We start from the raw sequence: 25649 nt of genomic DNA on the forward strand, positions 1-25649 counted from the left end.
CCTTCTCAATTGTGGCAGTGATGAAGCGAACCATCAGAGCCCTGATGCATGGTACACAACAACAACCACAGGTAACCATTATGGCAACAAAAATAGCAATAGAATTCATTAATGACATGACTAAACCTTTCCATTTGCCAAACATATCAGTGAACCATTGCTCCAATGCATTGTCAATCCCTGAATACTCGTGCATAGTTTTACTCAGAGTTCTCAATCCTTCTAAGGCTCGGGTGACAGATCCGTCAGGAGCGGTATTATTGGGGATAAAAGTACAACACATATCTCCAAACATGGCACAGACACCCCCTTTTTCAGCTAGCAACATATCAAATGCCATTCTGTTTTGTATGGCCATGAGAGAGGTGGGGGCTAGTTGTTCTGAGAGACCTTCAACAGCATCCTGGGTTAAGTTGGCCAGTCGTAGTACATTGTAATGAATATAATTAATGTGGTCTACATTCTTGTTAGGAGTTATTGGAATAAACGCTGAGATTACGGGGATATTTTCAAAGCCGGCTACTACTTGATTCGCTCATTTATACTCATCTGGGACTCCTCTAGGCACTCCAATTGCATCAATATAGGTGGAAGAGTTCAGCGTGAGGTCGAAGGAGTTAGTTGCACGCTTCCTTAACACATGTCTGCGCCTCCGAGCTGTTAGGATAGAGGGTAGATGAGTGTTAGTAGTTCTTTTTATGGCTTCACCAATTAACATCCTAAGGGATCCTCATCAAAAGTCTCCTGTCACCACAATAATAGTATAAACCAGCTCTAGCCCACCTGCCAATATTTGAACCTGGTTCAGTTCTGTTACACCAATCCTGTGGGATTTCACCTAGAAGCACAATAGCATTAGGAGATGTAAAATTGAAACATGTTTAGCTTCCATTGCCTTTATAAGGGGTAAATGGTCCAGCGAGAGTTTTATTGTTAATGGGTGGAAAAATAGTAGCTAGTGTGGTACAGTTAGTGGGTGTAGCTGCCTTGGTTAGATTTAGCATAGTTATAGCCCCAAGTATCAGAGGGGTACAAAGGAGCAGGTTCAGTGTAAAGGGAGGGTCTCGCAGCTGCACAGGCTACACAGTTAGACAAAGGATTTTCTTGAGCAGTCTCAGCCATCCATTCTAGCCATAGGTTAGCTTCAGTAAATCCTGTTTCCAATGTTATAAGGTCCTTCACCATATGTACATCTACATAGTGGACGAGGGACGGCCCAGGACCGGGAGTAGGTGATGCTAGTTGTACCTTAATAATGCCTTTAGGGTCTTTTCCTGATTTGTCGACACCTATGACAAAATAATACCCATTACTTGTCTTAAGAGATCGTGGGGTGAGTTGGACATATGTCACATATCGAGTGGTGAGTATGAGGGGGTTCACAGGTCCACCAGGTGTTGGTGTGGCTCTAATCAAGAATATATTTTTTTGCAGCTGTCCTAAGTTGTTCCTGCGGTCATAACGATGAGTGTAACTACCTGGTCCAGTGTTCCATAATACCTGATCCCAACTTCCACACGGATTCCGAGACAATTCACTGGGGTGGCCTCTCAACACACACATATAAATGTCATAACCACGCCAACCCACCTGGTTGGATCCACAATTAATAATGTTACATAAGTCAAGTTGTGCTACCGTGACTCCTTTAGTATTAGCATGAATGGTCAATTTGGCGCCATAAGGGTCAGACGGGCTGCGCATAACTATAGAAGGGGGCTGTTTAGTTTCAGTGCTCCCACCGGTGCCCTCCATTTTGGTTATTAGTGCGGCCGCTAGTGCTGTAATTAAGCATGCCTGGAACCGACAATGGAACTCGCTGAAATTTAATCATCCTGTGAACTTTAATTAATCCTTTCAGAGAGAAGATAAAAATGAATTAAAGCAATATCAATATCCACCTCTTACTCCAGAGGGGACAGAAGGATTCTTTTACATTAACTATGCTTTAGGCCCTGCTGCCTCTGCCTCACCTTTGCCTGAGGACTATTGCATTTCCTGCTTCTGTAGTCTCAGGGTGCTTAAAACCTTCTGATCCTCAGCAGGGATGTCTTGACCTCTTCTAAGTGGAGGATGTCTTCTCAGTCCTATTAATTAACTGTTTCTTCATTAAAAACAAACAATGTCTGGGTTCAATCGCTACAATCCTTATGGCCCCTGAACAGTAAGCACAACAAAAGATGAATATAATAAAAGAATAAAAATGCAAAAACATATCAAATATAACTTTTGTTAAGTAAAAATCATAAATTGAAAATGTTATTTTTTTTTTTTGTTTTCTCTCATCCTTTCGTCCTCCGGGTGGCGCAATCTCACTGTTTGTTGGTCCCTTATACAGGTGACATCTTGTGCGCTGTTGGTCTTCTTTCTTCAACAACTAAGGTAGACTGCCTAGTTGTCTGACAGCTCAGGGGATTATTCTGCCCCTTGTGATGAAGCTGTGTTTCCTCCAATCTCCTCTAGGGGTCTCCCTGGTTCCGGTGCCTCGGCGCACTGTCTCCAATGAAACCACGTGTCTCCTTTGCCCTTCAGCCTCACTGCGTGGGATGTCCTCTCGGTCACCTGGTATGGTCCTGTGAACCTTGGCTCCAACCACTTCTGCTTGATGACCTTCAACCACACCCACTCGACCTGGGGTGTTGTTGGCTCTCCTGTAGATCTCTCAGATCCCAGAACCTGGTTGTAGGTTTCCACCACAGTCTGTAGCTGAGAAAAATAGTCTTTGTGTGACAGATTCTGTATATCACCTGTAGATGTCAGAACTGCTCCTCGTGGTGCCGGAAAGCTCCTTCCGGTTTCCAGCTCGTATGGAGTGTATCCTGTGGTTGAGTTCACCGAACACCTAATTGACATCAAAGCAAGAGGTAATGCAACCCATGATAATTTAGTCTGTGCACAGTTTTTAGCCAATTTGTTTTTCAGGTTTTGATTCATTTTTTCAACTTTTCCTTGGGACTGAGGGTGATACACCGAGCCAAACCTGTGTTTCAGCCCCAAACTGGACTCCACCTGTTGCAGCTCCTGGTTCTTAAAATGGGTTCCATTGTCAGTCCTTATCTTTTCAGGAAACCCGTGTCTGGGAATGTAATGGTTAATGAGACATTTAACCACAGTTTTGCTATCTTCCTTTTTCGCTGGCCATGCTTCTGGCCATCCTGTGAAAGCATCCACACACACAAGCAGATATCTGAAACCTCTTACTGACTGCACCATGTCTGTGTAATCAATAATTATTTCCTTTCCTGGTCTTGTGATTAAAGGAAATTTTCCCTGCAACGGTGTCAAAGTTTTCTTTGGGTTGAATTGCCCACACATTGTATAGCATTTAACAAAGTGTTTCACCATGTCTGTCATAAAAGGATGCCACCACTCCTTCAGATTCTCCAGCATTTGTCTACCTCCAACATGTCTTACCAACCTTCTTGCTTCCACTGTTATCAATCCTGATTCTGTCTGCTCCACTACAGCATAGTCCTGTGTCATGCCTGAAAAAACTACCATCTGTGAACAGCTGTCTCACCTGTGGTCCCTCAAGGATACTGGCTTCTAAGTATGGTCTTACCTTTTCTATCCTGCAAACCAGCTCTTCACATTGATGTGGTTCCCCCTGTGTTATTCCATCCGCCATGTTGATTCCCTCGTGAGTGTAGGTTATGTTGGTGCCTCCAGGATTTTGCTGAGCCTGTGTTGTCTCAGAGCTGTCATGGTAAAACTTTGAGAGTTCACATATGCCACCACACTGTGAGTTGTTAAAACATTCAGAGGGTGTCCCATCACTAAGTGAGCTGTTTTTTTAATTAATTTTGCCAACCCTGCTGCATGTTGTGTGCATTGTGGGTGGCGTTTTTCCATGTTATCCATCATTACTGAAATGTACATCAGCACTCTCCTCTCTCCCCCTTTTTTCTGAAACAAAACTCCATTTACTGCCAGTTATGTTACAGAAACATCCAAATAAAATGGTGTGGTGTAGTCTGGGAGCGTAAACTCTGCCGCGTTGGAGAGAAGCTGCTTTAACGCAATAAAGGCTTCCTCTGCTTCCTGTGTCCAATTAAGGACATTATTGAAATTGCGCATGCCCTGTTCTGAGGGGCTGTGTGAGATCGGTGTAACCTGGGATGTAGTTTCTGCTGAAGCCTGTAAGGCCCAAAAATGACAGCATGTCTTTCACCCTAAGAGATTTAGGGTGTGTTAAAATACTTTGCTTATGTGAACCTGACATGCTCGTGTTTCCAGCGGTAATAACTCTGCCCAGGAAGGAAACTTGCTTCCTTGCTATTTGTAGTTTATTTTTACTGACCTTGAATCCATGTTTATGCAGATGTCTCAGCACGAGTTCCGTAGACTGCAAACAGAGCTCCGCTGTGGATGCTGCCAGTAGTACGTCCTCCACGTACTGAATGAGAGTCATGTTCTGTGGTAGGGGGCGAGTCTGTAACACATCTTTCAAAAACCTGGTTAAATATACCTGGTGAAAGGGCGAACCCTTGGGGCAGATGGGTGTAGCGCAGCTGCTCCCCACAATAGGTGAAAGAAAAAATTTCTCTGCACTCTTCTGCTCATGGCAAACAGAAAAAGGCATTAGCTAGATCAATACATGTGTACCACTGCTGTGAAGGTTCAAGGTTGGAGAGAACAACATAGGGATTTGGGACAGGAAGAGTAGGAGTCACCAAAACTGAATTTATTACTCGTAAATCATGTGCCATGCGGTATTTTCCAGTACCTTTTTTCTTTACAGGAAGGATGGGTGTATTCCATGATGAGGCTGAGGGTTCTAACACGCCTGCTGCCTTCAGGCCTTCAATGGTGTCTCTGATGCATTCCTGAGCCTGTTGTTTGTGTGGATACTGTGGAACCCAAATAGGCGAGGGAGATGCAACCTGAATAGAAACTGGGGCCAGGGGGTAAATCCTACATCTGTGGGCCCTTCAGCCCATAACTGACAGGGGAGGCGCTGCAAAACAGCTGCAGCTTTGGGATGATCTGTTTTTTCTCTTCCATGATGACGTGTGAGCATCTCATGCTGCAACAGGACTTCGTCAGTAGCTGTACATTTTATACAGTATGTGTCTGTGTTCTTAGAATACCTTAAGTTGGTGACTGAGGTGTCCTGCCAGTCCCCAGCCGCCAGAGAGCGCTTTACCAGTCCTCCCAATTCCTTACCTTGATGCTCAGGATGCAAAGAAAGAGAAACATGAGGAACAGCTTCATTTGACATTAAAAAACCATTCTGCTTGTTCAGGTGTTAAATCAACTGTTGCAGCCACACCCTCAGGAGCCACATAAATATTTTTGGATGAAATAAACCATGTCCTACCTTCTACTGTTTCATTAAACAAATCCTGGTAACATTCAGCGAGACAACGGTCGTAGAATAGAATGACATGGGGCGGGTCAGGCGGAGAGGTGTAGGGGCAGAGACTTTGAATCCAGGGTTTCCACAGCTGATATACAAAGAAAATGCTGCTTGGAGAAGAAGGTGCGGTCAGCAGTCCCCAGTAGATGTCAGCATATTCCTCTGCATCTGGCTGTAAAAGATATTGTCCATGCTGAAGCATTTGTCCACATGCCAAAGGGAAACCATCTGGAAAAGTTACTGTTAACCCATCAGTACCACACAACACTGATGCTCCCAGCTTCATCAATAAGTCTGCCCAGCAAATTAACAGGTGTGCTGGGTGAACACACAAAAGGGTGAGTTACTCTCTGAGTCCCAATCTGAACAGGAAGTGGTAAAGTCACAGGCAAAATTTGAGCAGCCCCTGAGAAGCCCATCACAGAAACAGTCTTGGTAGAGAGCAGTGGTTTAGGAGGTTGCTGTGTTATGGTGGAATAAGTAGCTCCAGTGTCCACTAAAAAATTCAGACAGTTCTCCCCCACCTTTGCAGGCAACATGGGATCTGCCGTGCCCACGCTGCCTTGGTCCTCCTCAGGGGTGTGTCAGTATGGGCTGTAAGATGGGTGTCCACCCATCTGTGGATACTGGCCCTGCTGGTGTGGTAGAGGTGCCATACCTGCATTAGGAGGGCCCTGCTGTAACCCCCAGGTGGGGCAGATGCGTGCCCAATATCCAGACTGACCACAGTTGCAGCACACATCTCCCAGTGCCCTGCTGGCTCCACCCCTTCCTCTGGGTGCTCCACGCCATCCACCACGACCACGCTGACCACCAACAGAGCATCCGCCTCCACGGCCGGGGCCACTGTGCCTGTAATTATAAAATGGATAGAGTAGAGGAGGGGGTAACCCACCTCGTTGCCACTGATCAGTCACAGGCGGTGACATAGACATAGGAGTTTGTGCAGCAGGAGGTCCAGACGCAGCTAACATTACATTTTCAGTTTTATCAATTTTTCTATTGCTTAATTTCTCTTTGGCCTCTTGCAGCTGTCATTTTAGGAGCTGGTTCTGTAAGTGCTCTTTCTCCTCTTTTTTCATTTTCTCTGCCTCCTGAACTGTATGTAAATGATAAATTAAATGTTTTTCCCACCGTCTGTTCCATGCAAATCAGGATTATTTTTCATCTTTTGATACACGTCAACAGGAACTCCTTTTAATATGGCTTTTTAAACAGCTGTCCCTTTCCTGTCCCGTCACCCTTAGGATTAACTCTTGTGTGTCTCATCCTCATGTCCACTGCAGCACTAATGTGCTCTTAAGGATGCTGATTAGGGTCCCAATCGAATTGAGGGACTGCAACGGGGGCGGATACTGATTTCTTATGGCCTTCCCTAGGGCTGTCATTACACGTGTCAGGGGTGTGTCATCAGGGTCCTTACTGCAATCAGCATTTTGTTCTATTTCTCTAGTAACCGAGGGACGCACAGATCGCCCCAAAATTGCTCTAAAGTCACCTAAGGCCAGAGTCATGCCTTTAGTCAATGTATCTAATTCCTGTAACCAGACACGTCCACATCCTGCAATAGGTGGCAACCTATCCACTAATGCCTGTACATCTCCCAATGAAAACGGGACATATTTTGTCATCCAGCTGATGAGGTCAACAACGGACATTGAAATCTGGATGGACCACTCTGGCTACGAGTAGTCATGGTGTGTGTTCTCCCAGAATCTTTAAACAGTTTTTCTGTCATCTGTTGAGAAACTTTCTCATATAATTCCTGCACTTTTGATTCCAATTGTGTAACCCCTCTTAAAAGTCTGAGCGTTTCTTGTGCTTCTGTGTCAGGCCCTACTTCAGCTCTTTCACTCAACCAATCACTGCCAGAAGCCACACTACTCTGCTCAACACTTTGTTCCTCCTCTTTTAATTCTGGCTCAGGGATCCAATTGCCTTTCAGGGATATCTCCACCTTTACAGGAGTTCCCGCTCTCTTCCGCTCACCAGACCGGAAGCCATCAGGCTCAGAGCTGGGTGCCTCTGGCCGCGTTTTCTGTCTAGGTTATGAGTCAGAGCCGTACGCTCCGTCTTTTGGGGCCTCTGCAACTGTCTCTCTATGCGGTCAGAGAAGGGCTCATAACAGGCAGGTCCTCCCACTTGTGGTGTGTATACTTTTGATGGTTCAGGGACAAACTGTTTGTAATGCGCACGTAACTGGCCTGATTCTGTCTCCTCTAATATATATTTCTCCATTTTGCACATCTACCACTGGATATATACCATGTGTGGGATTATAGGGGGGGGGGGGGAGGGGGTACACTCGGCGGGGGTACTGCTGTCTTTTCTGACTGCTTCATTTGTGTTCTGTCCTTACTGCAGTGGATCAATCCCTGCCACCAAACCAACAAACGACCCCATTCTGTCTCTCTTTTCCCTGCGTCTTTTGCTTCAACTTTACATCTTATCCCACCAAGTCCTTCTTTCTCATCAGCTTTAATCAACCAACTGTCCTTATCCTTCAGATGCCTCTTATATTCTCGGTTCAACCATCTACCTAACGGTTCCCTGTCATCAATTCCTCCCTGTCCTTCAACAATCACCGCCTTGATCTTTTCTATAGTTTTCTGAACTTCCTTCTTTGACTTTTTCTCATGTTTTTCCATAAAGTCTGCCAGCACAGTTACCTCATCTGACAACGGTATCCAGGGACCTCTACCCCATCCATCATCACTCTTTTCACCATCAATTTCTCCTGACATGTTGCACGACTGTTGTTTTATTACACTATGTTACGCTTGTTTCCCCTTTTTTTTGGTCACCTCTATGGCAACACAGTTTATAATAAAATCACCGCTTATACAATCACTCACACTCAAGTGCAGCCATTCACAGCCACTCAATTTTATTCTCTTTTCACTCATATGCACCGTAAATCCAGTTAGACAAATACAAATACAACAAATGCAAATACAACAGAATATATATAGCTTGCGTGCGCGGAGGGCCTTTAACCCTTCCACTCAGCGGGACTCTCTTTTTCAATCTCTCCTGGTCCGACCTACATGGACACCTAGGAATAGGACTCTCTGGAATACCTTTTACTTAAATTTACTCTTACACTCTTCACCATTCAAGTATCTCGGGCTGTCTTCCCTCACCTGCCAAGTCAGGGTCCTGTCCCTTGCCACTTAGAGGGGTCCTCAGTCTCTCGGGGAGGCTCTTACTAACCCCAGTCTAAATACCCCAGTCCTCGTCAGGGCTGAGTTTGGATTGACAAATCCAGAACTTATTTACTTCAACACCGTCACCATTTAAGTATCTTCAGTGAAAAGTATGTTACAGCCTCAATATTCAAGTATTTTGGCTAAAATTTATCTTGTGTCAATCAACAAATATTTTTACGCAATATATCATTTCTTTACCTTAATACATTATTTCAACCAACAAGTATTTTACCCAAAACTGATCAGGACTGTAAATTTAAGAGAAATGAGATATCTATTCCACAACACCACCTACACTATTAGCAGGCAAAAGGAGAATAAATATAGATCTCCTTACTTTTTGTTTTGGGTCGACCCTGTGATGTTGTAGAACGACGTCTGCCTCGTAGTCAATTAATTATCCTTTAGTTAGTGCCAAACCTGGGTCACGGCACCAAACTGTTGAGGTAGGAAAACTTTACAGGCCATCCGTTAACTCTTACATTACTCCTCACCTCTCATCGACTCTTTATTTGGCCAATGGACAATCCTCAGTCAGAGACCAGTCTGAATTCAGAGAGAAATACATCACACTTACACTGCTATCTGGAAACATCTGTGTTGTCTGACTGGGGCTGCGTTACATTACATTTTATACCCCACGCTGCTATGCAGTACACATACACAATCATTCTGTCTGTGGATGTCTCCCCAGCAACAGTATCAAAGAAACAGAGATACATTTCATCATTTAATTAAAGAATTGTTTCCCACATGTCTTCAGGAATCTTCAGGGAGAGGAGTACCATGCCTCCCTGAACAATGCTGGCTCCTCATGATACAGACAGAAAACACCTGCAACCTTTAACCTTGAATAATAAACACTCATTGTGTTATAATACTAGAGGCTACTGTTAAGGTTTTTTCTGACTCTCAAAAGCATAACTAAAAACTCCTAATTAAAATCAATCTATAAGCAGCAAAGTCCCAAATATATCTTAGTTTTAGCTACTAATAATGATGCATTTATATTTCCACAGTTCACTCAGTAAGAACTGATTACTTCAAACAGGATATTTCATTTACTTTTATCATGTAAGAATAACCTGACATACTTTTCTAAAGCAAGACAACAACTATCTTTAAAAAGAACACTTGACTGAGTTCAGTCCAAATCTGTTCATTTATGCTGAATCATTTACCACAGGCAGGGTGGGGTGTTAAAACCCCTACTTCAGGCTTGGAAAGGTCCCTAAAAGAGGTACAAATACAGACTGTATGTATAAAACATACATATGATCCACATTAATATTACACACACAGTCAGTCAGCCATTTTCTACCGCTTCTTCCATAGTGGGTCACAGGAAAGCTGGTGCCCATCTCCAGCAGTCAAGGGGCGAGAGGCAGAGGCAACCTGGACTGATTGCCAGTCCATCGCAGGGCAACGCACACATTATATGTATAGCAGTGCACTGAATATTTAACACTTCAACTGAAGATAAGTTTGTAGATATATTTAGATTTGTTGTACTATCTTAGGGGAACAGAAGCTTCAGACTAACAGATTTTAGGAATAGAGACAGAACCTGGCCACCCTACAGAGTCAATTCAATTTAACTGCTTGTGTCTGTCTACATGAGGAAGGTGAGCCACATAAACCTGAAACTGACTGTGCGTGGAGTGTACTATCAAAATGCATGGAAAGTTAAGTGGATGGAAAACATTAATTGAACAAGATCCATAAACATAAATCTGTGTAAAGGTAAAGGTAAGTTTATTTATATAGCGCTTTTCAGTAACAAGACATCCAAAGCGCTGTACATGAGGAAGAACAATTACAATACAATCACAAAGAAAATAAACACAGATACAGACACAGAAAAACAAATCAAATGACACTTATAATCCTTGGGAGTAATAATAATTAATAATCCTTCTGGGTTTACTGGTAGAAATTGGTTCCAAGCCACTCTTAATAATAAAGCATCTTTTGCTAAAAGAAGATGATAATATTGATAGTCTCATCATTCCACTGAATTCTAACTAGTGAAGCTGAGTCACTGGTACAAAACAGCTTTAATCAACGTTTTCAGGTGCTAATAATATATTGCTTTGACTGGTACTGAAGTTGAACTAAGTAATAACAGTCCGTTGTAGTCTAACTAAGAAAGCTGGGTCATTGGTGTAAGAGCAGCTAAAGTCCAAATTACTAATAATGTTTGGTTTCCGCTGGTAATCATTCTGATAAAACTAAAAATCTATGAAAAGTTATGAAATCACACATTTAGATAAAGTAAGACAGGATGAAAAGAAATTCATATTCAGACTCTATTCTTAGCAGAATAGAGTCTGAAACAGTACAAAAAACCTCAGCAGGGGTAAGCAACACACACATAAGTAAAGATTCAGCAAGGGTACGGTAAGTCTGAGTGTTTTTGCAAGCATTAGACTGTCAACACTGATAGAAGCACCATTGTCCTTGAGAAGAGAGGTGGAAGTTTTATCAATCGGCCGCATAGTCCTATCAGCACACAGCTGGTAGGGGAGTGCTGGGGAAGAGCGTCGCGTTTATATAACATCCAGGAGATATTTTATCGATAGACAGTTAGCAGACGTTGTCAAGGCCACATTGAGGCGCCAGATTTAGAAAAATAATAAATGTTGTGGTTCAGACAGTAGTGAATTTCCAACTACCTTAACAGTTTTACTGGTATGTCTCAATTTCAAATCCAAATAGCCAAATTTCTGGTACTTTGTGCAGATCTCAAGGGTACAACTTCTCCAAGATTATATCCTTTAACCTCTGAGTCCAACCGCTGCCAGGCTGCGATTCTGTTCAAGAATTGTGTCCAGCTTGCGAATCTTCTCTATTAACATTTCAGTCTTGTCGGGGTTGGAGATCTCTGTGTTTCTTTTGTATTGTTTGTGTTTGGTTTTCTAGAGGGCGTTGGAGAGCAGGAGCGGTGAGACAGGTGTTCTCCATTCACCGGTGATGAGGCTCCTGCAGTATTTAAGCAGGAGGCAGCCAGCATGTCAGCGCTCAAGTGTTAGCCTTCAGTGGTACTATCCAAGCCGACCTTTGAGCCGCTTCTAGTATTGCTTGCTTTGACTGTGTTAACCTATTTTGTCTTTTCAGTATACCATGTTGTTGACTACCTGGATGTTACCCAGGCTGGCCACCAATGGATTTTGCTTATGAGACCTCATTCCAAGTTTCCCACGGATGGATCTACAAACTGGTGTCTTGCTAACGCTGTGCTGCTGGATTTCCTCCTGCTGATCTTTTCCTGGATTCAACCTCCGATCCTGCCTCCACAAAACTTATCCACCCTCCACCGCTCCACTCGTGCCCACCATACAATCCTCTAAACACCGTTAACTTCCAAGGGACTAAGTGTCTTGGCAGAACTCACCTCCGTAGTCCCACGCTGTTTCCTCCGGCCCGACTCCGTCTCCTCCTATCAGTTTTTTCAACAACCAACTAGTAAGAAACAGAACACCATTAGTTTCCCATCTTAGTTACCATCTTAACTTACCTATGCTTTCTTCCTTACAGCTTTGCCTACTGTGCCAAGACTGTACTTACTTCTGTGCTTTCAATAAATCTGTTAAGCACTTCCTGGTTTCCTTTGAGCATTTACTGCATGTGGGTCAGAACTATCCGTAAAAAACGATGACAAGTCTGAGTGTTGATCGCTCTACAAACTCCATCCAACAACGCAGGCAGCTTTGGAACGCTTTGAAATGCCGCCCATGTTTTGCGAATCACTCGATAAGCCAGGTAACCACCAACTCCAAAAAGCAGAAATCCTGTTATCAAAAGTCCAAATATGTAGACATTTTCTACGTCCGCAACCGACATCGTAGTCAGGAACACAATCTTCCACTGCTACCAAGAATCCATTGTGTATCCAGAGAAGAACGTCCCATCTGGACAAGAGGGTCTCCTTTACCCTGTCTTCCCGTCGAAAAAAAAAAAAAATGTGATCAATTACGTTGAGAGTCCAGCTGACCAAATCCATAATTTAAAAGTTTGGAGGATATGCAAAGCGAGGCTCTGAGAAAAATATAGACAAAAGCAGAAGCAGGGATCAGCAGGGAGGCAGGGAGAGAAAATGTGTGTGTCTTCCACAGAGAGCAAGAGAAAAAAAAGTGTAATATTTGTTTTACCTTTTGAATTTAATTGAAATAAATTTACCTGAAATGTTTTAACGTTTGTTCTTCAGAATGGATCAACGGGCCAACGAAGGGTTTTTGTATTATGGGTCTGGGCACATGACGCTATTACTCCACTTTTGATTCCATCACTTCTTCCTTCTGCCAGCTACTCTTCCCAAGTCATATAGTGCTACTGCAGATCTATTCGCATGATATACAAATGGCCAGTAATAAAATACTGAAGACCACAGCTCTTAAATGAATCATTTAAAAAACATTATTTTTAATGAAAAATATTTATATCAAACTGAAGCTTTTCCATCGATTGGGCATAAAATTGTGACCAATGACGGGTTAACTGAAGGCCACTGATTATCTCTTTGTTGTGACACCTGTTATTGGATGGTAATTATTAGGAAGCCAGAGAATATTTTTTCATCAAAGTTAACTCTTTAGAAGCAGGAAAATGGGGAATTGTTTGGATTTCATACATTTGACAAAAAACAAAATATGATGAATGGATCAGGGTGTCATCAACACCAGCTCTTCAGGATTGTTCCTGTTCTGATGTGATCAGTACAGAAGAAAAAAGATCTGAAGAAGGAGCATTGATGTCAAGCAGTGTGACCATGCTGGTCATAATGTTATGCCGTATCGCTAAATATGCGCGCACCTTCTGCTTTTAGATCCCGGTCGGACCAGCATGCAGTAGCGAGTTGTGACCACTTGGGGGTGGTAGCCACCACACCAATGATGAGTCTCAGAACCTTCTTCATGTTTGGTAAAAACTTTAATATATTGAATGCATGTCCATATGGAGACCTAGTGTGCTTCATCTTATAAACTTTGACCTAATGTGCTCTCGGTTCTGCGGGTCACACAGCCAGCGGGTTCACATGAATTCACAAACACAATCAGCAGTACATTCCCTCTTAATGCGCAATTACGCACGGTCCCTCTCTGGCACGTTTGTCTGCATTCAGTACAGCGCGCTCAAATGACCAGCAGATTTCCATGGTAATTACTTAAGATGTATGTGAGTGTAGACATAAAGTGATTAGCTGTCTTCAAGTTCTCTGACACGCGTTTTGACGTCACATGCCAACTTTTGTTAAAGATCTGCGCGCACGGCGGGTTGGGAGTTTCTGCATGGTTGCAGCCGCAGGACCCAGGTCGGGTATCTGCCCGCTTTACCACACACCATCAGGTACACAACCCGGGATTTATGGATCGGCGTAGCTGAGGACGTGCCCACGGCGCGCCACATGTGATTTATTAGCACCCTGAGATGTAAGTGTGTTTTGATGTGAATCTGCTGGTGGAGAGAAAATGACACATTCTTCACACCAACGCAGACACATCTGTGCGCGTCCATGTCACCACTGGACACTTCTAAAACACGTCCATGGATAAAAAGAACCACCGGGCACCAGGATGGTTGTTGTGGGATCGAGTAACGGAACTTTCTCTACTGACAACTTGAGATCCGCCTTCATGATTGAAGACAAAGTCAGTGGTGGGGACCCTGGCATCTTCACCAATATGGTGATCTCTGAAGCTCTGGCATCTCGGCTGCTAAAAATTGCGCAGGACGCCGCAGAGGCGGCAGCAGCGGCCACTTCTCCATCCTCCTCCAGTCAGCCGCAGGTCATGGAGACGAACGGGACGCGCTGCGGGGAGCAGATCCTGAGCTACGGCCGCGTGGAGAAGGTCCTTATCGGCGGGGTGCTCACCATGCTCACGCTGTCCACCATCTGCGGGAACTTGCTGGTGGTCATCTCGGTGTGCTTCGTGAAGAAGCTGCGCCAGCCCTCCAACTACCTGATCGTGTCTCTGGCCCTGGCGGACCTGTCCGTGGCGCTGGCCGTGATGCCGTTCGTCAGCATCACAGACCTGATCGGCGGTCAGTGGATATTCGGACAGTTTTTCTGCAACGTTTTCATCGCGATGGATGTGATGTGCTGCACCGCGTCCATCATGAGTCTGTGCGTAATCAGCATTGACAGGTAAAGAAAACTTCAGAGTGCCTCAAACTAAACCTGAAGAGACCACAAAGTCACGTTTTTATAGAAAACAGTGTTACATGAGAAACTTTCACAGCTTTGATCTGCAGATTTCACCCAGCTGACTGACAGCCGCAGATGATTTTTATCCTTTAATCCCTCATTTCCAACGGCTGACCATAAAATCCGTGTCTGTCTCCATCTGGGTATTAGGACATGGGTTTAAGGTTTATTGTCTATGCTCAGTTTTTACCGCGCCGAGAGACAGATTTCGTGCATTTAGATCAAATAACATCTCAGACTTTTATTAATTCGTCTGCTTTTCACAGAATACATTTTCTATTAGCTTTTTGTGACGGTTTTGCTCCAGATGGTGTCTCTGATCATGTTTTGTGCTCTGTGGTCCACCTGTAACCTGGACCTTTAGTCTCAAATCTCAAACGATTTCTTGCAGCATCCGGCTGCTTTTCATTCATAAAATCTAGCAGTTCCAATCTGCGGCTGCATATGGCTCAGATTGTGGTTAAGCTCTTTGTTCAAGGGCACCTTGTTGTTGAGGGTGGGGTGTGCATTGCTTATAAAAGGCAAGTCATTTCTCCAGTCAGCTCGTTTTTATGTTAATTCTTCCAAAACTGTACACATTATTTGCTTATTTTCTTTGCAGGTACCTGGGCATCACAAAGCCTCTGACGTATCCTGTTCGCCAGAACGGCTGCTGCATGGCCAAGATGATCCTATCAGTGTGGCTGCTCTCCGCCTCCATCACACTCCCCCCGCTCTTCGGCTGGGCACAGAATGTCAACGATGGCAGAGTTTGCCTCATCAGCCAAGACTTTGGATACACCGTCTACTCTACGGCTGTGGCCTTCTACATCCCCATGTCGGTCATGTTAATCATGTACTACAGGATCTACAGAGCAGCTAAACTCAGCGCGGCCAAGCACACAATTACTGGCTTCCCCAGGGCCAGGGAGCACCGTGCAGGGGCGGCCCACAGAGGGGGGAAAGGGGTGCACGAGCCCCGGCAGGTATCAGAATCAGGAGAGACGGGGAGTGTTGAACCCACAGAGACTGACCAATGTGAAGAGGAGGCTGAGGAGGAGATTCTGGACTGCGTGGCAGCAGCAATGAAGCTGCAGCGGGAGGTCGAGGAAGAGTGCAGCAGCCGCGTCTCCCGCCTACTAAAGAGTGGTGAGCACCACCAGCGACGGAAGAGGAAGAACCAGTCTATCTTCAAACGGGAGCAGAAGGCCGCGGCCACTCTGGGCATCGTCGTTGGCGCCTTCACTTTCTGCTGGCTGCCGTTCTTCCTGGTGTCCACCGCCAGGCCATTTGTCTGCGGTGTGGAGTGCAGCTGCGTGCCGCTGTGGCTGGAGAGGACTCTGCTGTGGCTCGGGTACGCCAACTCACTCATCAACCCCTTCATTTATGCGTTTTTCAACCGCGACCTGAGGACCACCTACAGCAACTTGCTGCGCTGCCGCTACAGGAACATCAACAGGAAGCTGTCAGCGGCTGGTATGCATGAGGCTCTGAAACTGGTGGAGAAGCCAGACACTGATGCCTGAAGCGGCGCCGCTGCCAATCAGTAGGGCTGCAAAAACACACAGAGGGTCTCAAAGGGCGGGACAAACCCTCCACACTGCCAAACTGATTATTTCCTCAATATATGTGAAAGTTGCTGAAGCGAGAGGAGACAGGAGGCTGACAGATGCACATTAAGGTGCACAGAGGAAAGGAGTGTTTAGGGATGTCTGAACCAGATTGTAAGGTTTAGCAGTTTAAAGCTGACTGGATTTTTGGACAGTGGCTGCTGCCTGGTTAGATAGCCCTCTGCACAAAGCTGGCCGAGCTGCATGCTGGCTTTATTCTCCTCTGTTTGAATGGGTCAAATCCACCAGCTCACTTCTAGTTGCCTTTTATTTGTCTGAGTTTGAGCCACAGGGAATAAAAAAGGGGCTCATTTGGCCCACCACCAAGCAACACCAAGTATATTCAGCTCTCTGGTTTTTTGGTTCTTGCGGTGACTTCTGTGTTCTACGAGCTTCTTTTAAGCGTACAACTGACACCAGGACAAACAATGATTGACGTGTAAAAAGTGTAATTAATGTACAGATGAATATTCGGCTGTTTCTGTTCGGATCTGTTAATTGAGGGTTTAGCTGCTTATTTGTTACTGTGCTTATTGTATACTCAAGTATAGTTTGTTGTGTATATCTACTGATCCATGACCTTTGTGACAGGCAGCTCTCTTATGAATAATGTAGTACTTATTTATTGTGAAATATTAGCACAGCCCTGTAAAGCCTACAACCTGGGGCTAAAGAAAGAAATGTGCTTGTGCCTTTTCCTGCTTTGTCCTTCGTGTTTTGGTTGCAGGGCACAACAACCTCATTCTGTAGTCATGACCTTTGTGCTTCAGAATCAGTACAACATCTTTTCTTTGCTGAACTCTACACCACAAGAGAAAAAGATGCTGATTTAACTCATTTAGAACTAAGTTATTGTGACCAATGCATTAGCACTGAAGCACGTTTATTAATGTTCAACATGTTCTTTTCAATTATTTAGTTTCTGACACAGTTATTAGTTTATTACTCCTCCCAAAACAATGAAATCTAAAGCAACTCAAAAATGACTGAGGAATATTGCTGATATATCAAACAAAGGTAACAAATGAAGCTATTTCTAGAATTCAAATATTATTTTGGTAAAAGTGGTGATAAAATCTCTGTGGAGCTCCACAGCTCAGCTATACTTTACATTCAGGTCACAGAAAGCTGGAGTTTACCTGAATGAACTGGCATTTGGAAAACCTTGCTCACAGTTTACGATTTTCCCACAGAATATTCAGTGATTATGTCTCGCCGTACATTCACACAGAAACATTTTTTAACTGTCTCCACAGTTATTTCGGTCTCCACGTGTACAGTTTATATATCTATTTCTAGATATTATTGTCTACTTTCACCCAGTGTGTCTCCTGTTGCTATAGGACCAGTTCTCTATAGAAAATGTCCTGAAGCTGCCGTGCATAAAACCTTTGAGACACTAGAGTTCACGGGTCAGGCCAGTAGACGGTTCTGTCACTCACGCTGAAGATAGCATAAAGTTTTCACACAATTACTTTTTTCTTTAAGGTTACAGTCTAAGAGTGATGCAGAGGGATTCACTTTAACAACCGATTATATAAGTCCCAGGTTCTGGTTCTGGTTCTTACTCAGCGAGCTCCTCTTTTCTACATTAACCTATCATGGCTGCCATATAGACCCACTGATTTAATTATGTTAAATTTAAGATCTAAAATAGGAGACTCTGTTCAATTCAGTAATTTCAAACAGGAAAAGGTTCAAACTGGACTTCCTGTACGGCCCGTAGTCACTCGTTAAAACCAGAATCTATCGCTGTCACAAGTTAGATTAGGACCTTGAAAGAATAAAGATAATATACCTCTAATGTTTGGGCAGAATCTGTCCTGGCAAACCTTAGAATTGCTCCGGACATTTTTCCTTTTCTGTAACAGTGGCTGGACTTTTGAAGGTTGTATGTTTAATGAAAAATCTCAAAAACGTGATTCACAACCTGACGCAAGGTTCTCCCAGTTGCACCTTCAAAAAAATCACAAAATGCCAGATTTAACAGCTGCATGTTTTACATTTCAGGTTGAGTTTAAAATGCCAAATATGTTTTTTATCAATGATGCTGAAAAACAATCTGCTGGAAGAAATTCTCTCCAAACGACCAACACCAAAGTTACTGTGATTAGAACAATGGAAAATGACTCTTAATTAAAGCCAGGACACCAGTCCCTCTGTCCAGCTACTTCCTTCCCCATAATGGTTTGTTTTCTTCGATTCAGCAGGATGTAAAAACTACACATCGAGATGGAGAACAGGATGATTCTCTATTCAGGTTGGATTAATGGCTACAAACGACCCCAGGATATCAATTACTTTTTAAAGCACATTTAGTTTAGATTCCAAACCAAGAGTCGGAGCTTAAATTTAAAAAATATATAGATTCTATTAATTGGATCTGAAGACAAATGAGCTGCTGTGTGTTTGTCTGTGTCTGGATTGTGTTTGAAGTAGCGCAGTAAAAATGCTGTTTATGGTTCATTTTTAGAATACAGTTGATCTTTTGAGTAAAACAATCGAAGAGACTGGAGTTTTACCCCCCTGCTGTCTGGGCTGTGCAAATTCCTCCTCATTAACGGGACATTCTGCAGCAGGAGCTGGAGCATTACAGGGTGGAAAAATCTGTTTCTGCTGAGGACAAGGATCTCTGTAACTGAGTCTGTCGCTTGTTCTTTAATCATTAACTAAAGCTGCTGTGTGCAGGAACTAAAAATTAAAAAAAGCAATGAAGCTGCTGAGCTTCAATAACTAAGTGGGACAGAATCAGAGTCTGTTAAATAAAGCTGAAATCTTCACATTTAAACTCGGTTCTCCACAAAAAAAAAATAAATATTATTTCTGTCTTAGATTATTTATTTCTGCAGGAATCAGGGCTGCAGACTCCACAGTAAAGGCCAGTTGTTCTGGTGGGTTATGGTCGGTGAAATGTTCACAGATCGGTGCAGTCATACATCAGAACCTCTGAACTGTACTCGCTGTAGGCTCAGAGCCATAATGGCTGTGGTCCATGTACTGCCACAGCAGATCTGGAGACTGGTTGCCAGCCGACACACACAGGGATGTGTGTTTCAAGGAGAAGTATTTCAAATCTCTGCTCAGTTTGAAGCATGCATTCACCAGTCTCCATGGTCTGAAGAGCTACGGTGTGGTGGAGATGTTGAGTCACCAGACCATAGATACAGACCTGTGTTTCTTTGCAGAAGATGACTATCAGGCTTGTTCCAATAACCTTGTTTGTGGTGAATAAGCTACGCTGAGCTTCATTTAGTAGAAGTAGCAAAGCTGAAACAAAACGTGGAGGAAAACAGAACATTTGCTGATCACTATATCTTCAGATGGAGTCTCCACCATCGATCACCGGCTTACTCCCCAGCCTATCCCTGACACAAACCCTCTGCTTATTCTCCTTTTCTACATTTTTTAACCTTATCTGTGGTCTTCCTCTTTTACTCAAATCTGGCAGCTCCACATTCAGTATTGTCTTTCTGTTATATCCGCTGTTCTCCACCTGCACATTCCCAAACCATCTCACCCTTAAAGACAAAGCTGCCGTCACTGTGGCAACCGTATGGGGTAAAGAAAGAAACAAAATGTATTTTATATTTATGTGCTTAAATCTTAGTGTTTACCGTGTAGACATCCCACAATCCATTGTGTTTCCTTCTGCTCCAAAGCTCTTTATAAAGCCAACTGATAGATTATTTTTATTCGATGTCAAAAACCTGCATCAATAAAAACAATTAAATAAGATGTTGTAGCTGACAATTACTCTTATTAAAATAAATTTTCTATTTAGTTAAAAATGAAAAGATTTAGCAAACACACCAAAAATATAATAATAAATCTATCACTTATAACAATCAATTAGAGCATCCAGGACAAAACAACCAAGATCAATGTCAGAACTGCGCCTTGATTAATCAGGCTGTGTGTGTGACATGTGCTTGTACCAAGACGTCATTCAGAAAAGATTACAGTGAAAATTTGTCAGATTTTCTTACTGTGTTTTTACCAAGCATAATTGTTTTTAACAGGATTTTACATGCAGCACTTTGTGTCCTAAACAAGCCATTTTTGAGGTGCAACTGTGCTGTTTTACTGTTAACCTACTTGTGTATTGTCTGAAAAATGACTAAATGTCATCAACATCACTGAAAGAGAAATGGTTAAAAAGAGGAAGAAAGATCAACTATGAATTCATCTCCTCCTTGTGGCATGAGCTGGGTTTCCTGACCCATAAAATACAACACATGGACGTTTATCCAGGTCATATATGCTTTGATTGTTTTAGGCTTTCAGTGATTTATTTGAATCATTCTTTGACAGGATGGAGTCCTTCTTCAACATATCCCGTCATGGATTTTTAAAAGCAGGATTTGGGTGTAGAAGGTTGAATTTATTGGAGATTTTCACGTATCCAAACATGGTCTAAAACAGTCCTTAGCAAGTTACAACTTGACTAGAAGTCTTCTGCAACCATCAGGAAGCTCCTGGCATCATTCTGGTTGTCTTTTTGTCAGAATTAGTTGAATTAATTAGAACTCAGCTTTAGATCATCGTCCAGGTTGTGTTTGGGGCTTTTTTAAAAAGCTCAACGTTAACCTACCTTCACCTAAGCTAAGGTGAAGTTGAAGATTTTGGCTGAAGTCGTCCTTCATTATTCTATCCACTGTGTACGATGGATTTTGGACTCCTTCAGACATTCTCCTTGCCTCTTTTGACTATAAAATGAAGTGTTTCTGGCTTTTGCATGTGGACAGCTGCTGTCTGTATTGGACCAAGGTCTTCTCCTTGGTCAACACCTTCTTAGTCCATAATAATGTAAAACTGGCTCCACTGTGAACAGGAACGCTGGGGTTCCAGCAATTTCCAGCCAACAGCAGGGTTAATCTGTGCTTGTTCCTGGGTTATTTCTGAACATCCTGATCAGTTTCCTTTGATAAGGGGTGAGCAGCTCAGATCTTCTTAGCAGTCTTAGCAAAGTAGATTTACATCTGAATAATTTGGACTGATGTGCAATGGTTTGCAATCGGGAGAATGGGATTAGCATTGCTTTCCCAAAATCAGCAATTCCTTCGGAGATCCTCAGAATTCATTGAACCTTCCTATTGTTCTGAGTACTGCTCGGTCCAGTAAGTACTGCCAAACATTTGCTTTTTTATGTTGGAACAAGAATGTACAGCTGCACTCAATCAGAAATTCAAATGATCCTAGCCGTTGTATGCTGTATGGTCCCTCCACCCTGGAGAAAGAATGGTTTAAATAATTAAAAGCTCAAAATGAAGATATTCATGTCAGGAAATCTTCTGACTGTAACTGTATCAATAAATATTTATTAACAATAAAATATGTTTTTCAGAATGTTGATGGAGTGGTATTTTTATTGAAAATAAATTATCACATTTATATCTGAAAGGTGGTTCTATCTATCTATCTATCTATCTATCTATCTATCTATCTATCTATCTATCTATCTATCTATCTATCTATCTATCTATCTATCTATCTATCTATCTATCTATCTATCTATCTATCTATCTATCTATCTATCTATCTATCTATCTATCTATCTATCTATCTATCTATCTATCTATCTATCTATCTATCTATCTATCTATCTATCTATCTATCTATCTATCTATCTATCTATCTATCTATCTATCTATCTATCTATCTATCTATCTATCTATCTATCTATCTATCTATCTATCTATCTATCTATCTATCTATCTGAATAGCAGTGCTGGATAAATTTAGACATCCACTTTAGTTGCCCAGGGAGAGAAAAGAAAAACAAAACAAATCTGTTCGATTTCCTAATTTTTCTGTGTTTGAATTGGGTAATATGAGAAGCAGAACACAGCAATATAGTTGTTGGATCACTTTTGGACTTTATCTGAACTCAATACATACCAAACATCACCAACAGTAAATCTGTTACTTCAGAAGTTTTAAAATATCTGTTTTCCTGAAGGATAAGTCATGCTGCTCACCATTCCTGACTGACTGGCAGAAGTCAGTCTATGTGTTGGACCAAATGGTACATGCATGTCCTGATCCAAGATAAGAGAGCAAGACCTTTGTGTTACATCCCCTCTGATAACACAGTTCATATTCTGAATATGGCAAATGTTGAGTGTCGAATCTTTGTTTCAGGCAGAGGATCTGTCTTGTTTGAGAATGAAGGTGGTGGACTCTGCAGGTGGTGTTGCTGCAGTCTCTTGCAGCGAAGAACAAGCTGAGCCAAGAACTAAAGGTCTGCTTTAATAGGTCTTTCTAAATTCAAACTGTCATCTGTAGTCAGGAGGGTTGCCCAGGGTGGCAACAAAAAGGGGGAATAAAAGCACCTTAAAATATAATATCAGTTGTGGCCTGAGCTTGTAACTCCATGTGTTGAATAGGCATCTCCTGATTGCTGCTGAGAAGAGTGACACAAGACATTCTGTGGAACTTCACTGCTTTTTCCCCACCACAGAATCTCAGATAATTTCTTGAATTTTTACTGGTTAGCAAGGTGCCAGAAGGAGGGGCTCGAACAGGGCACCTTTAATCAAGAACCGCCCCTTCCTGTCGTCATGAGTTCTGGATCATTTCTCAGAGAATGCGCTTCTGGATGTAAGCGGCTGAAATGAGCTTCCTCTGAAGGTCATGATCTTCGGTGTTTGGCCCTTCATTTGTGTCTCCTGTTTCCTCGACAAATCGACCTGGAACTTTCTTCCACTGTCTCAAAGAGAAAGCTGGATGTTCCTACCAAGAACAAAACACAAGCTGTAACATACACTGCTCAAAAAAAATAAAGGGAACACTCAAATAACACATCCTAGATCTGAATAAATGAAATATTCTCATTGAATACTTTGTTCTGTACAAAGTTGAATGTGCTGACAGCAACATCACACAAAAATCATTAATGGAAATCAAATTTATTAACCAATGGAGGCCTGGATTTGGAGTCACACACAAAATTAAAGTGGAAAAACACACTACAGGCTGATCCAACTTTGATGTAATGAACTTAAAACAAGTCAAAATGAGGCTCAGTATTGTGTGTGACCTCCACGTTCCTGTATGACCTCCCTACAACACCTGGGCATGCTCCTGATGAGACGGTGGATGGTCTCCTGAGGGATCTCCTCCCAGACCTGGACTAAAGCATCCGCCAACTCCTGGACAGTCTGTGGTGCAACGTGACGTTGGTGGATGGAGCGAGACATGATGTCCCAGATGTGCTCTGATCGGATTCAGGTCAGAGGAATGGGCGGGCCAGTCCATAGCTTCAATGTCTTCATCTTGCAGGAACTGCTGACACACTCCAGCCACATGAGGTCTAGCATTGTCCTGCATTAGGAGGAACCCAGGGCCAACCGGACCAGCCTTGCGGCCCTCCAAAGAAATGCCACCCCACACCATTACAGACCCACTGCCATTTGCAGGGCTCTGGCAGCGCTCCTCCTTTTCCTCCTTGCACAAAGGTGGAGGTAGCGGTCCTGCTGCTGGGTTATTGCCCTCCTACGGCCTCCTCCACGTCTCCTGGTGTACTGCCCTGTCTCCTGGACGCCTCCAGGCTCTGGACACTACGCTGACAGACACAGCAAACCTTCTTGCCACAGCTTGCACTGATGTGCCATCCTGGATGAGCTGCACTACCTGAGCCACTTGTGTGGGTTGTAGAGTCCGTCTCATGCTACCACGAGTGTGAAAGAACCACCAACATTCAAAAGTGACCAAAACATCAGCCAGAAAGCATAGGTACTGAGAAGTGGTCTGTGGTCCCCACCTGCAGAACCACTCCTTTATTGAGTGTCTTGCTAATCACCAAAGATTTCCTCCTGTTGTCTTTTCCATTTGAACAACATCATGTGAAATTGATTGTTAATCAGTGTTGCTTCCTAAGTGGACAGTTTGATTTCCCAGGAGTTTGATCTACTTGGATTTATATTGTGTTGTTTAAGTGTTCCCTTTATTTTTTTGAGCAGTGTACTTAGATATGGGTGTGATTAGAGTTTTATTGTGATTTCCTGTTATGAAGGCAAAGCTCTTAAAGAAGAAAACATGCAGCACTCACACCATAGAGCATTTCTAACGATATTCTAAGCAGTTTGCGCACGTTTTCCAACTTGTGACAAAGAAAAATTGACTTTTGATGTCTAAGCAGCCCGTCTTAAGACATAAAGAGCACGATGCTTTTAAACTGTGGTTTAACTCAGAAAAATTCATTTTAATTTCAAAACCAAACAACTTTAGTATCATGATCATTGTGTGACAATTAATCACAGTCATCAGCCTAACTTCAGCATCCATGTTATCATTGGTAGTAGTTGTAATATTATTCTCCTCACACTCACAGAAACACTCAGAATGTTTTCTGTAATGAATGAAATATCTACCAGGGCTAAACTACAGCCTGCAGCCTGAGCCAACGACGCACCCAGCATTCACACAGCTGAGTTTTAAAACACAATTTTATTAGCTTTATGCAGTTTAGATTTTTGATTTTATTTTAGTTTCTTTCCAATAGTCTCCCTTTGCTCTGATTACTGCTTTGCTCTCTTGTCGTTCTCTCCATGAGCTTCGTGACGAGGTCGCCTAAAATGGTTTTCCAAAGAGTCTTGAAAGAACTTCTCAGAGGTTCATTGAGAGACGGCCAAAGGTTAATATTTCAGTCATTATAGCAATCTAAAATATATTTAAAGCTATTTAAAGTTCTTTTACAATTTTTCATTTGGTACATAATTTTATGTGTTCAGTCACTGTTTTGATGCCTTCAGTGAGAATCTACGTAGAATGTCAATAGTCCTAAACATAAAGTCTAAAAGATTTGACTGGTAGTGTATAAACATTAACATAGTCGCATGTTATGTTTCTGGCCTGCTCTAGCAAGTGTAATCAGATTTCTGTGCACTAGAGTCAAAGAAATGAACTTTGACTCTAGTGCACAGCGACGGGTACTGACAGAAAATCTGCAGACTGCTTCAGAGCGAGTAGAAAGCAACCTTGCAACGTGGAAAAAGAGCTCCTCTACAAACTCCTCACTGCATCACCATTTGCTCTCAATCTTTGTACTCTTCCCTCTGACTCACTCTACCAGTTTAGTTCTATGGTCGGTTAAAGCACAAGACAAATAGCACCTTTGCAAATAAAAGGTAGCCGTTATCTACTTGTCATTTTGAAAACTACATCTCCTTTGCACTGTAGTCTGCTGTGGATGAACAGGGCTCAGTGCTTTGTAGGAGGAATAGAGTTATGTCAGCTGACATGTTTCATGTTTTCTTAGGGTTCAGCGATTATGACCAGGTTTTTAC

General features: G+C 42.9%; 2 protein-coding genes across 2 annotated transcripts; one reads left to right on the forward strand and one right to left on the reverse strand.

The window, feature by feature from the left end:
- Positions 1 to 2311: 2311 nt before the first annotated feature.
- LOC124858910 (uncharacterized protein K02A2.6-like) lies at positions 2312 to 6321 on the reverse strand. Its single transcript, XM_047351245.1, has 3 exons — positions 6018 to 6321; positions 4301 to 5531; positions 2312 to 3698 (listed from the first exon to the last, which is right to left on the reverse strand). The coding sequence occupies exon 3, from the start codon at positions 3499 to 3501 to the stop codon at positions 2416 to 2418; it is 1086 nt and encodes a 361-aa protein (XP_047207201.1). The 5' UTR covers positions 3502 to 3698; positions 4301 to 5531; positions 6018 to 6321; the 3' UTR covers positions 2312 to 2415.
- A 7207-nt stretch (positions 6322 to 13528) lies between these two features.
- htr7a (5-hydroxytryptamine (serotonin) receptor 7a) lies at positions 13529 to 21712 on the forward strand. The gene is made up of 2 exons (XM_047351242.1): positions 13529 to 14713; positions 15375 to 21712. The coding sequence occupies exons 1-2, from the start codon at positions 14142 to 14144 to the stop codon at positions 16276 to 16278; spliced, it is 1476 nt and encodes a 491-aa protein (XP_047207198.1). The 5' UTR covers positions 13529 to 14141; the 3' UTR covers positions 16279 to 21712.
- Positions 21713 to 25649: the final 3937 nt, after the last annotated feature.

Source organism: Girardinichthys multiradiatus, chromosome 22 (assembly GCF_021462225.1).
Source record: "Girardinichthys multiradiatus isolate DD_20200921_A chromosome 22, DD_fGirMul_XY1, whole genome shotgun sequence".
In the NCBI taxonomy this organism is placed as follows: Eukaryota; Metazoa; Chordata; class Actinopteri; order Cyprinodontiformes; family Goodeidae; genus Girardinichthys; species Girardinichthys multiradiatus.

Coding starts and splice junctions, on each gene's coding strand:
- LOC124858910 (XM_047351245.1), bottom strand. CDS start 3,501: ATGGTAGTTTTTTCAGGCATGACACAGGACTATGCTGTAGTGGAGCAG.
- htr7a (XM_047351242.1), top strand. CDS start 14,142: ATGGTTGTTGTGGGATCGAGTAACGGAACTTTCTCTACTGACAACTTG. Junction 14,714..15,374: donor TGCGTAATCAGCATTGACAG/GTAAAGAAAACT, acceptor TTTTCTTTGCAG/GTACCTGGGCATCACAAAGC.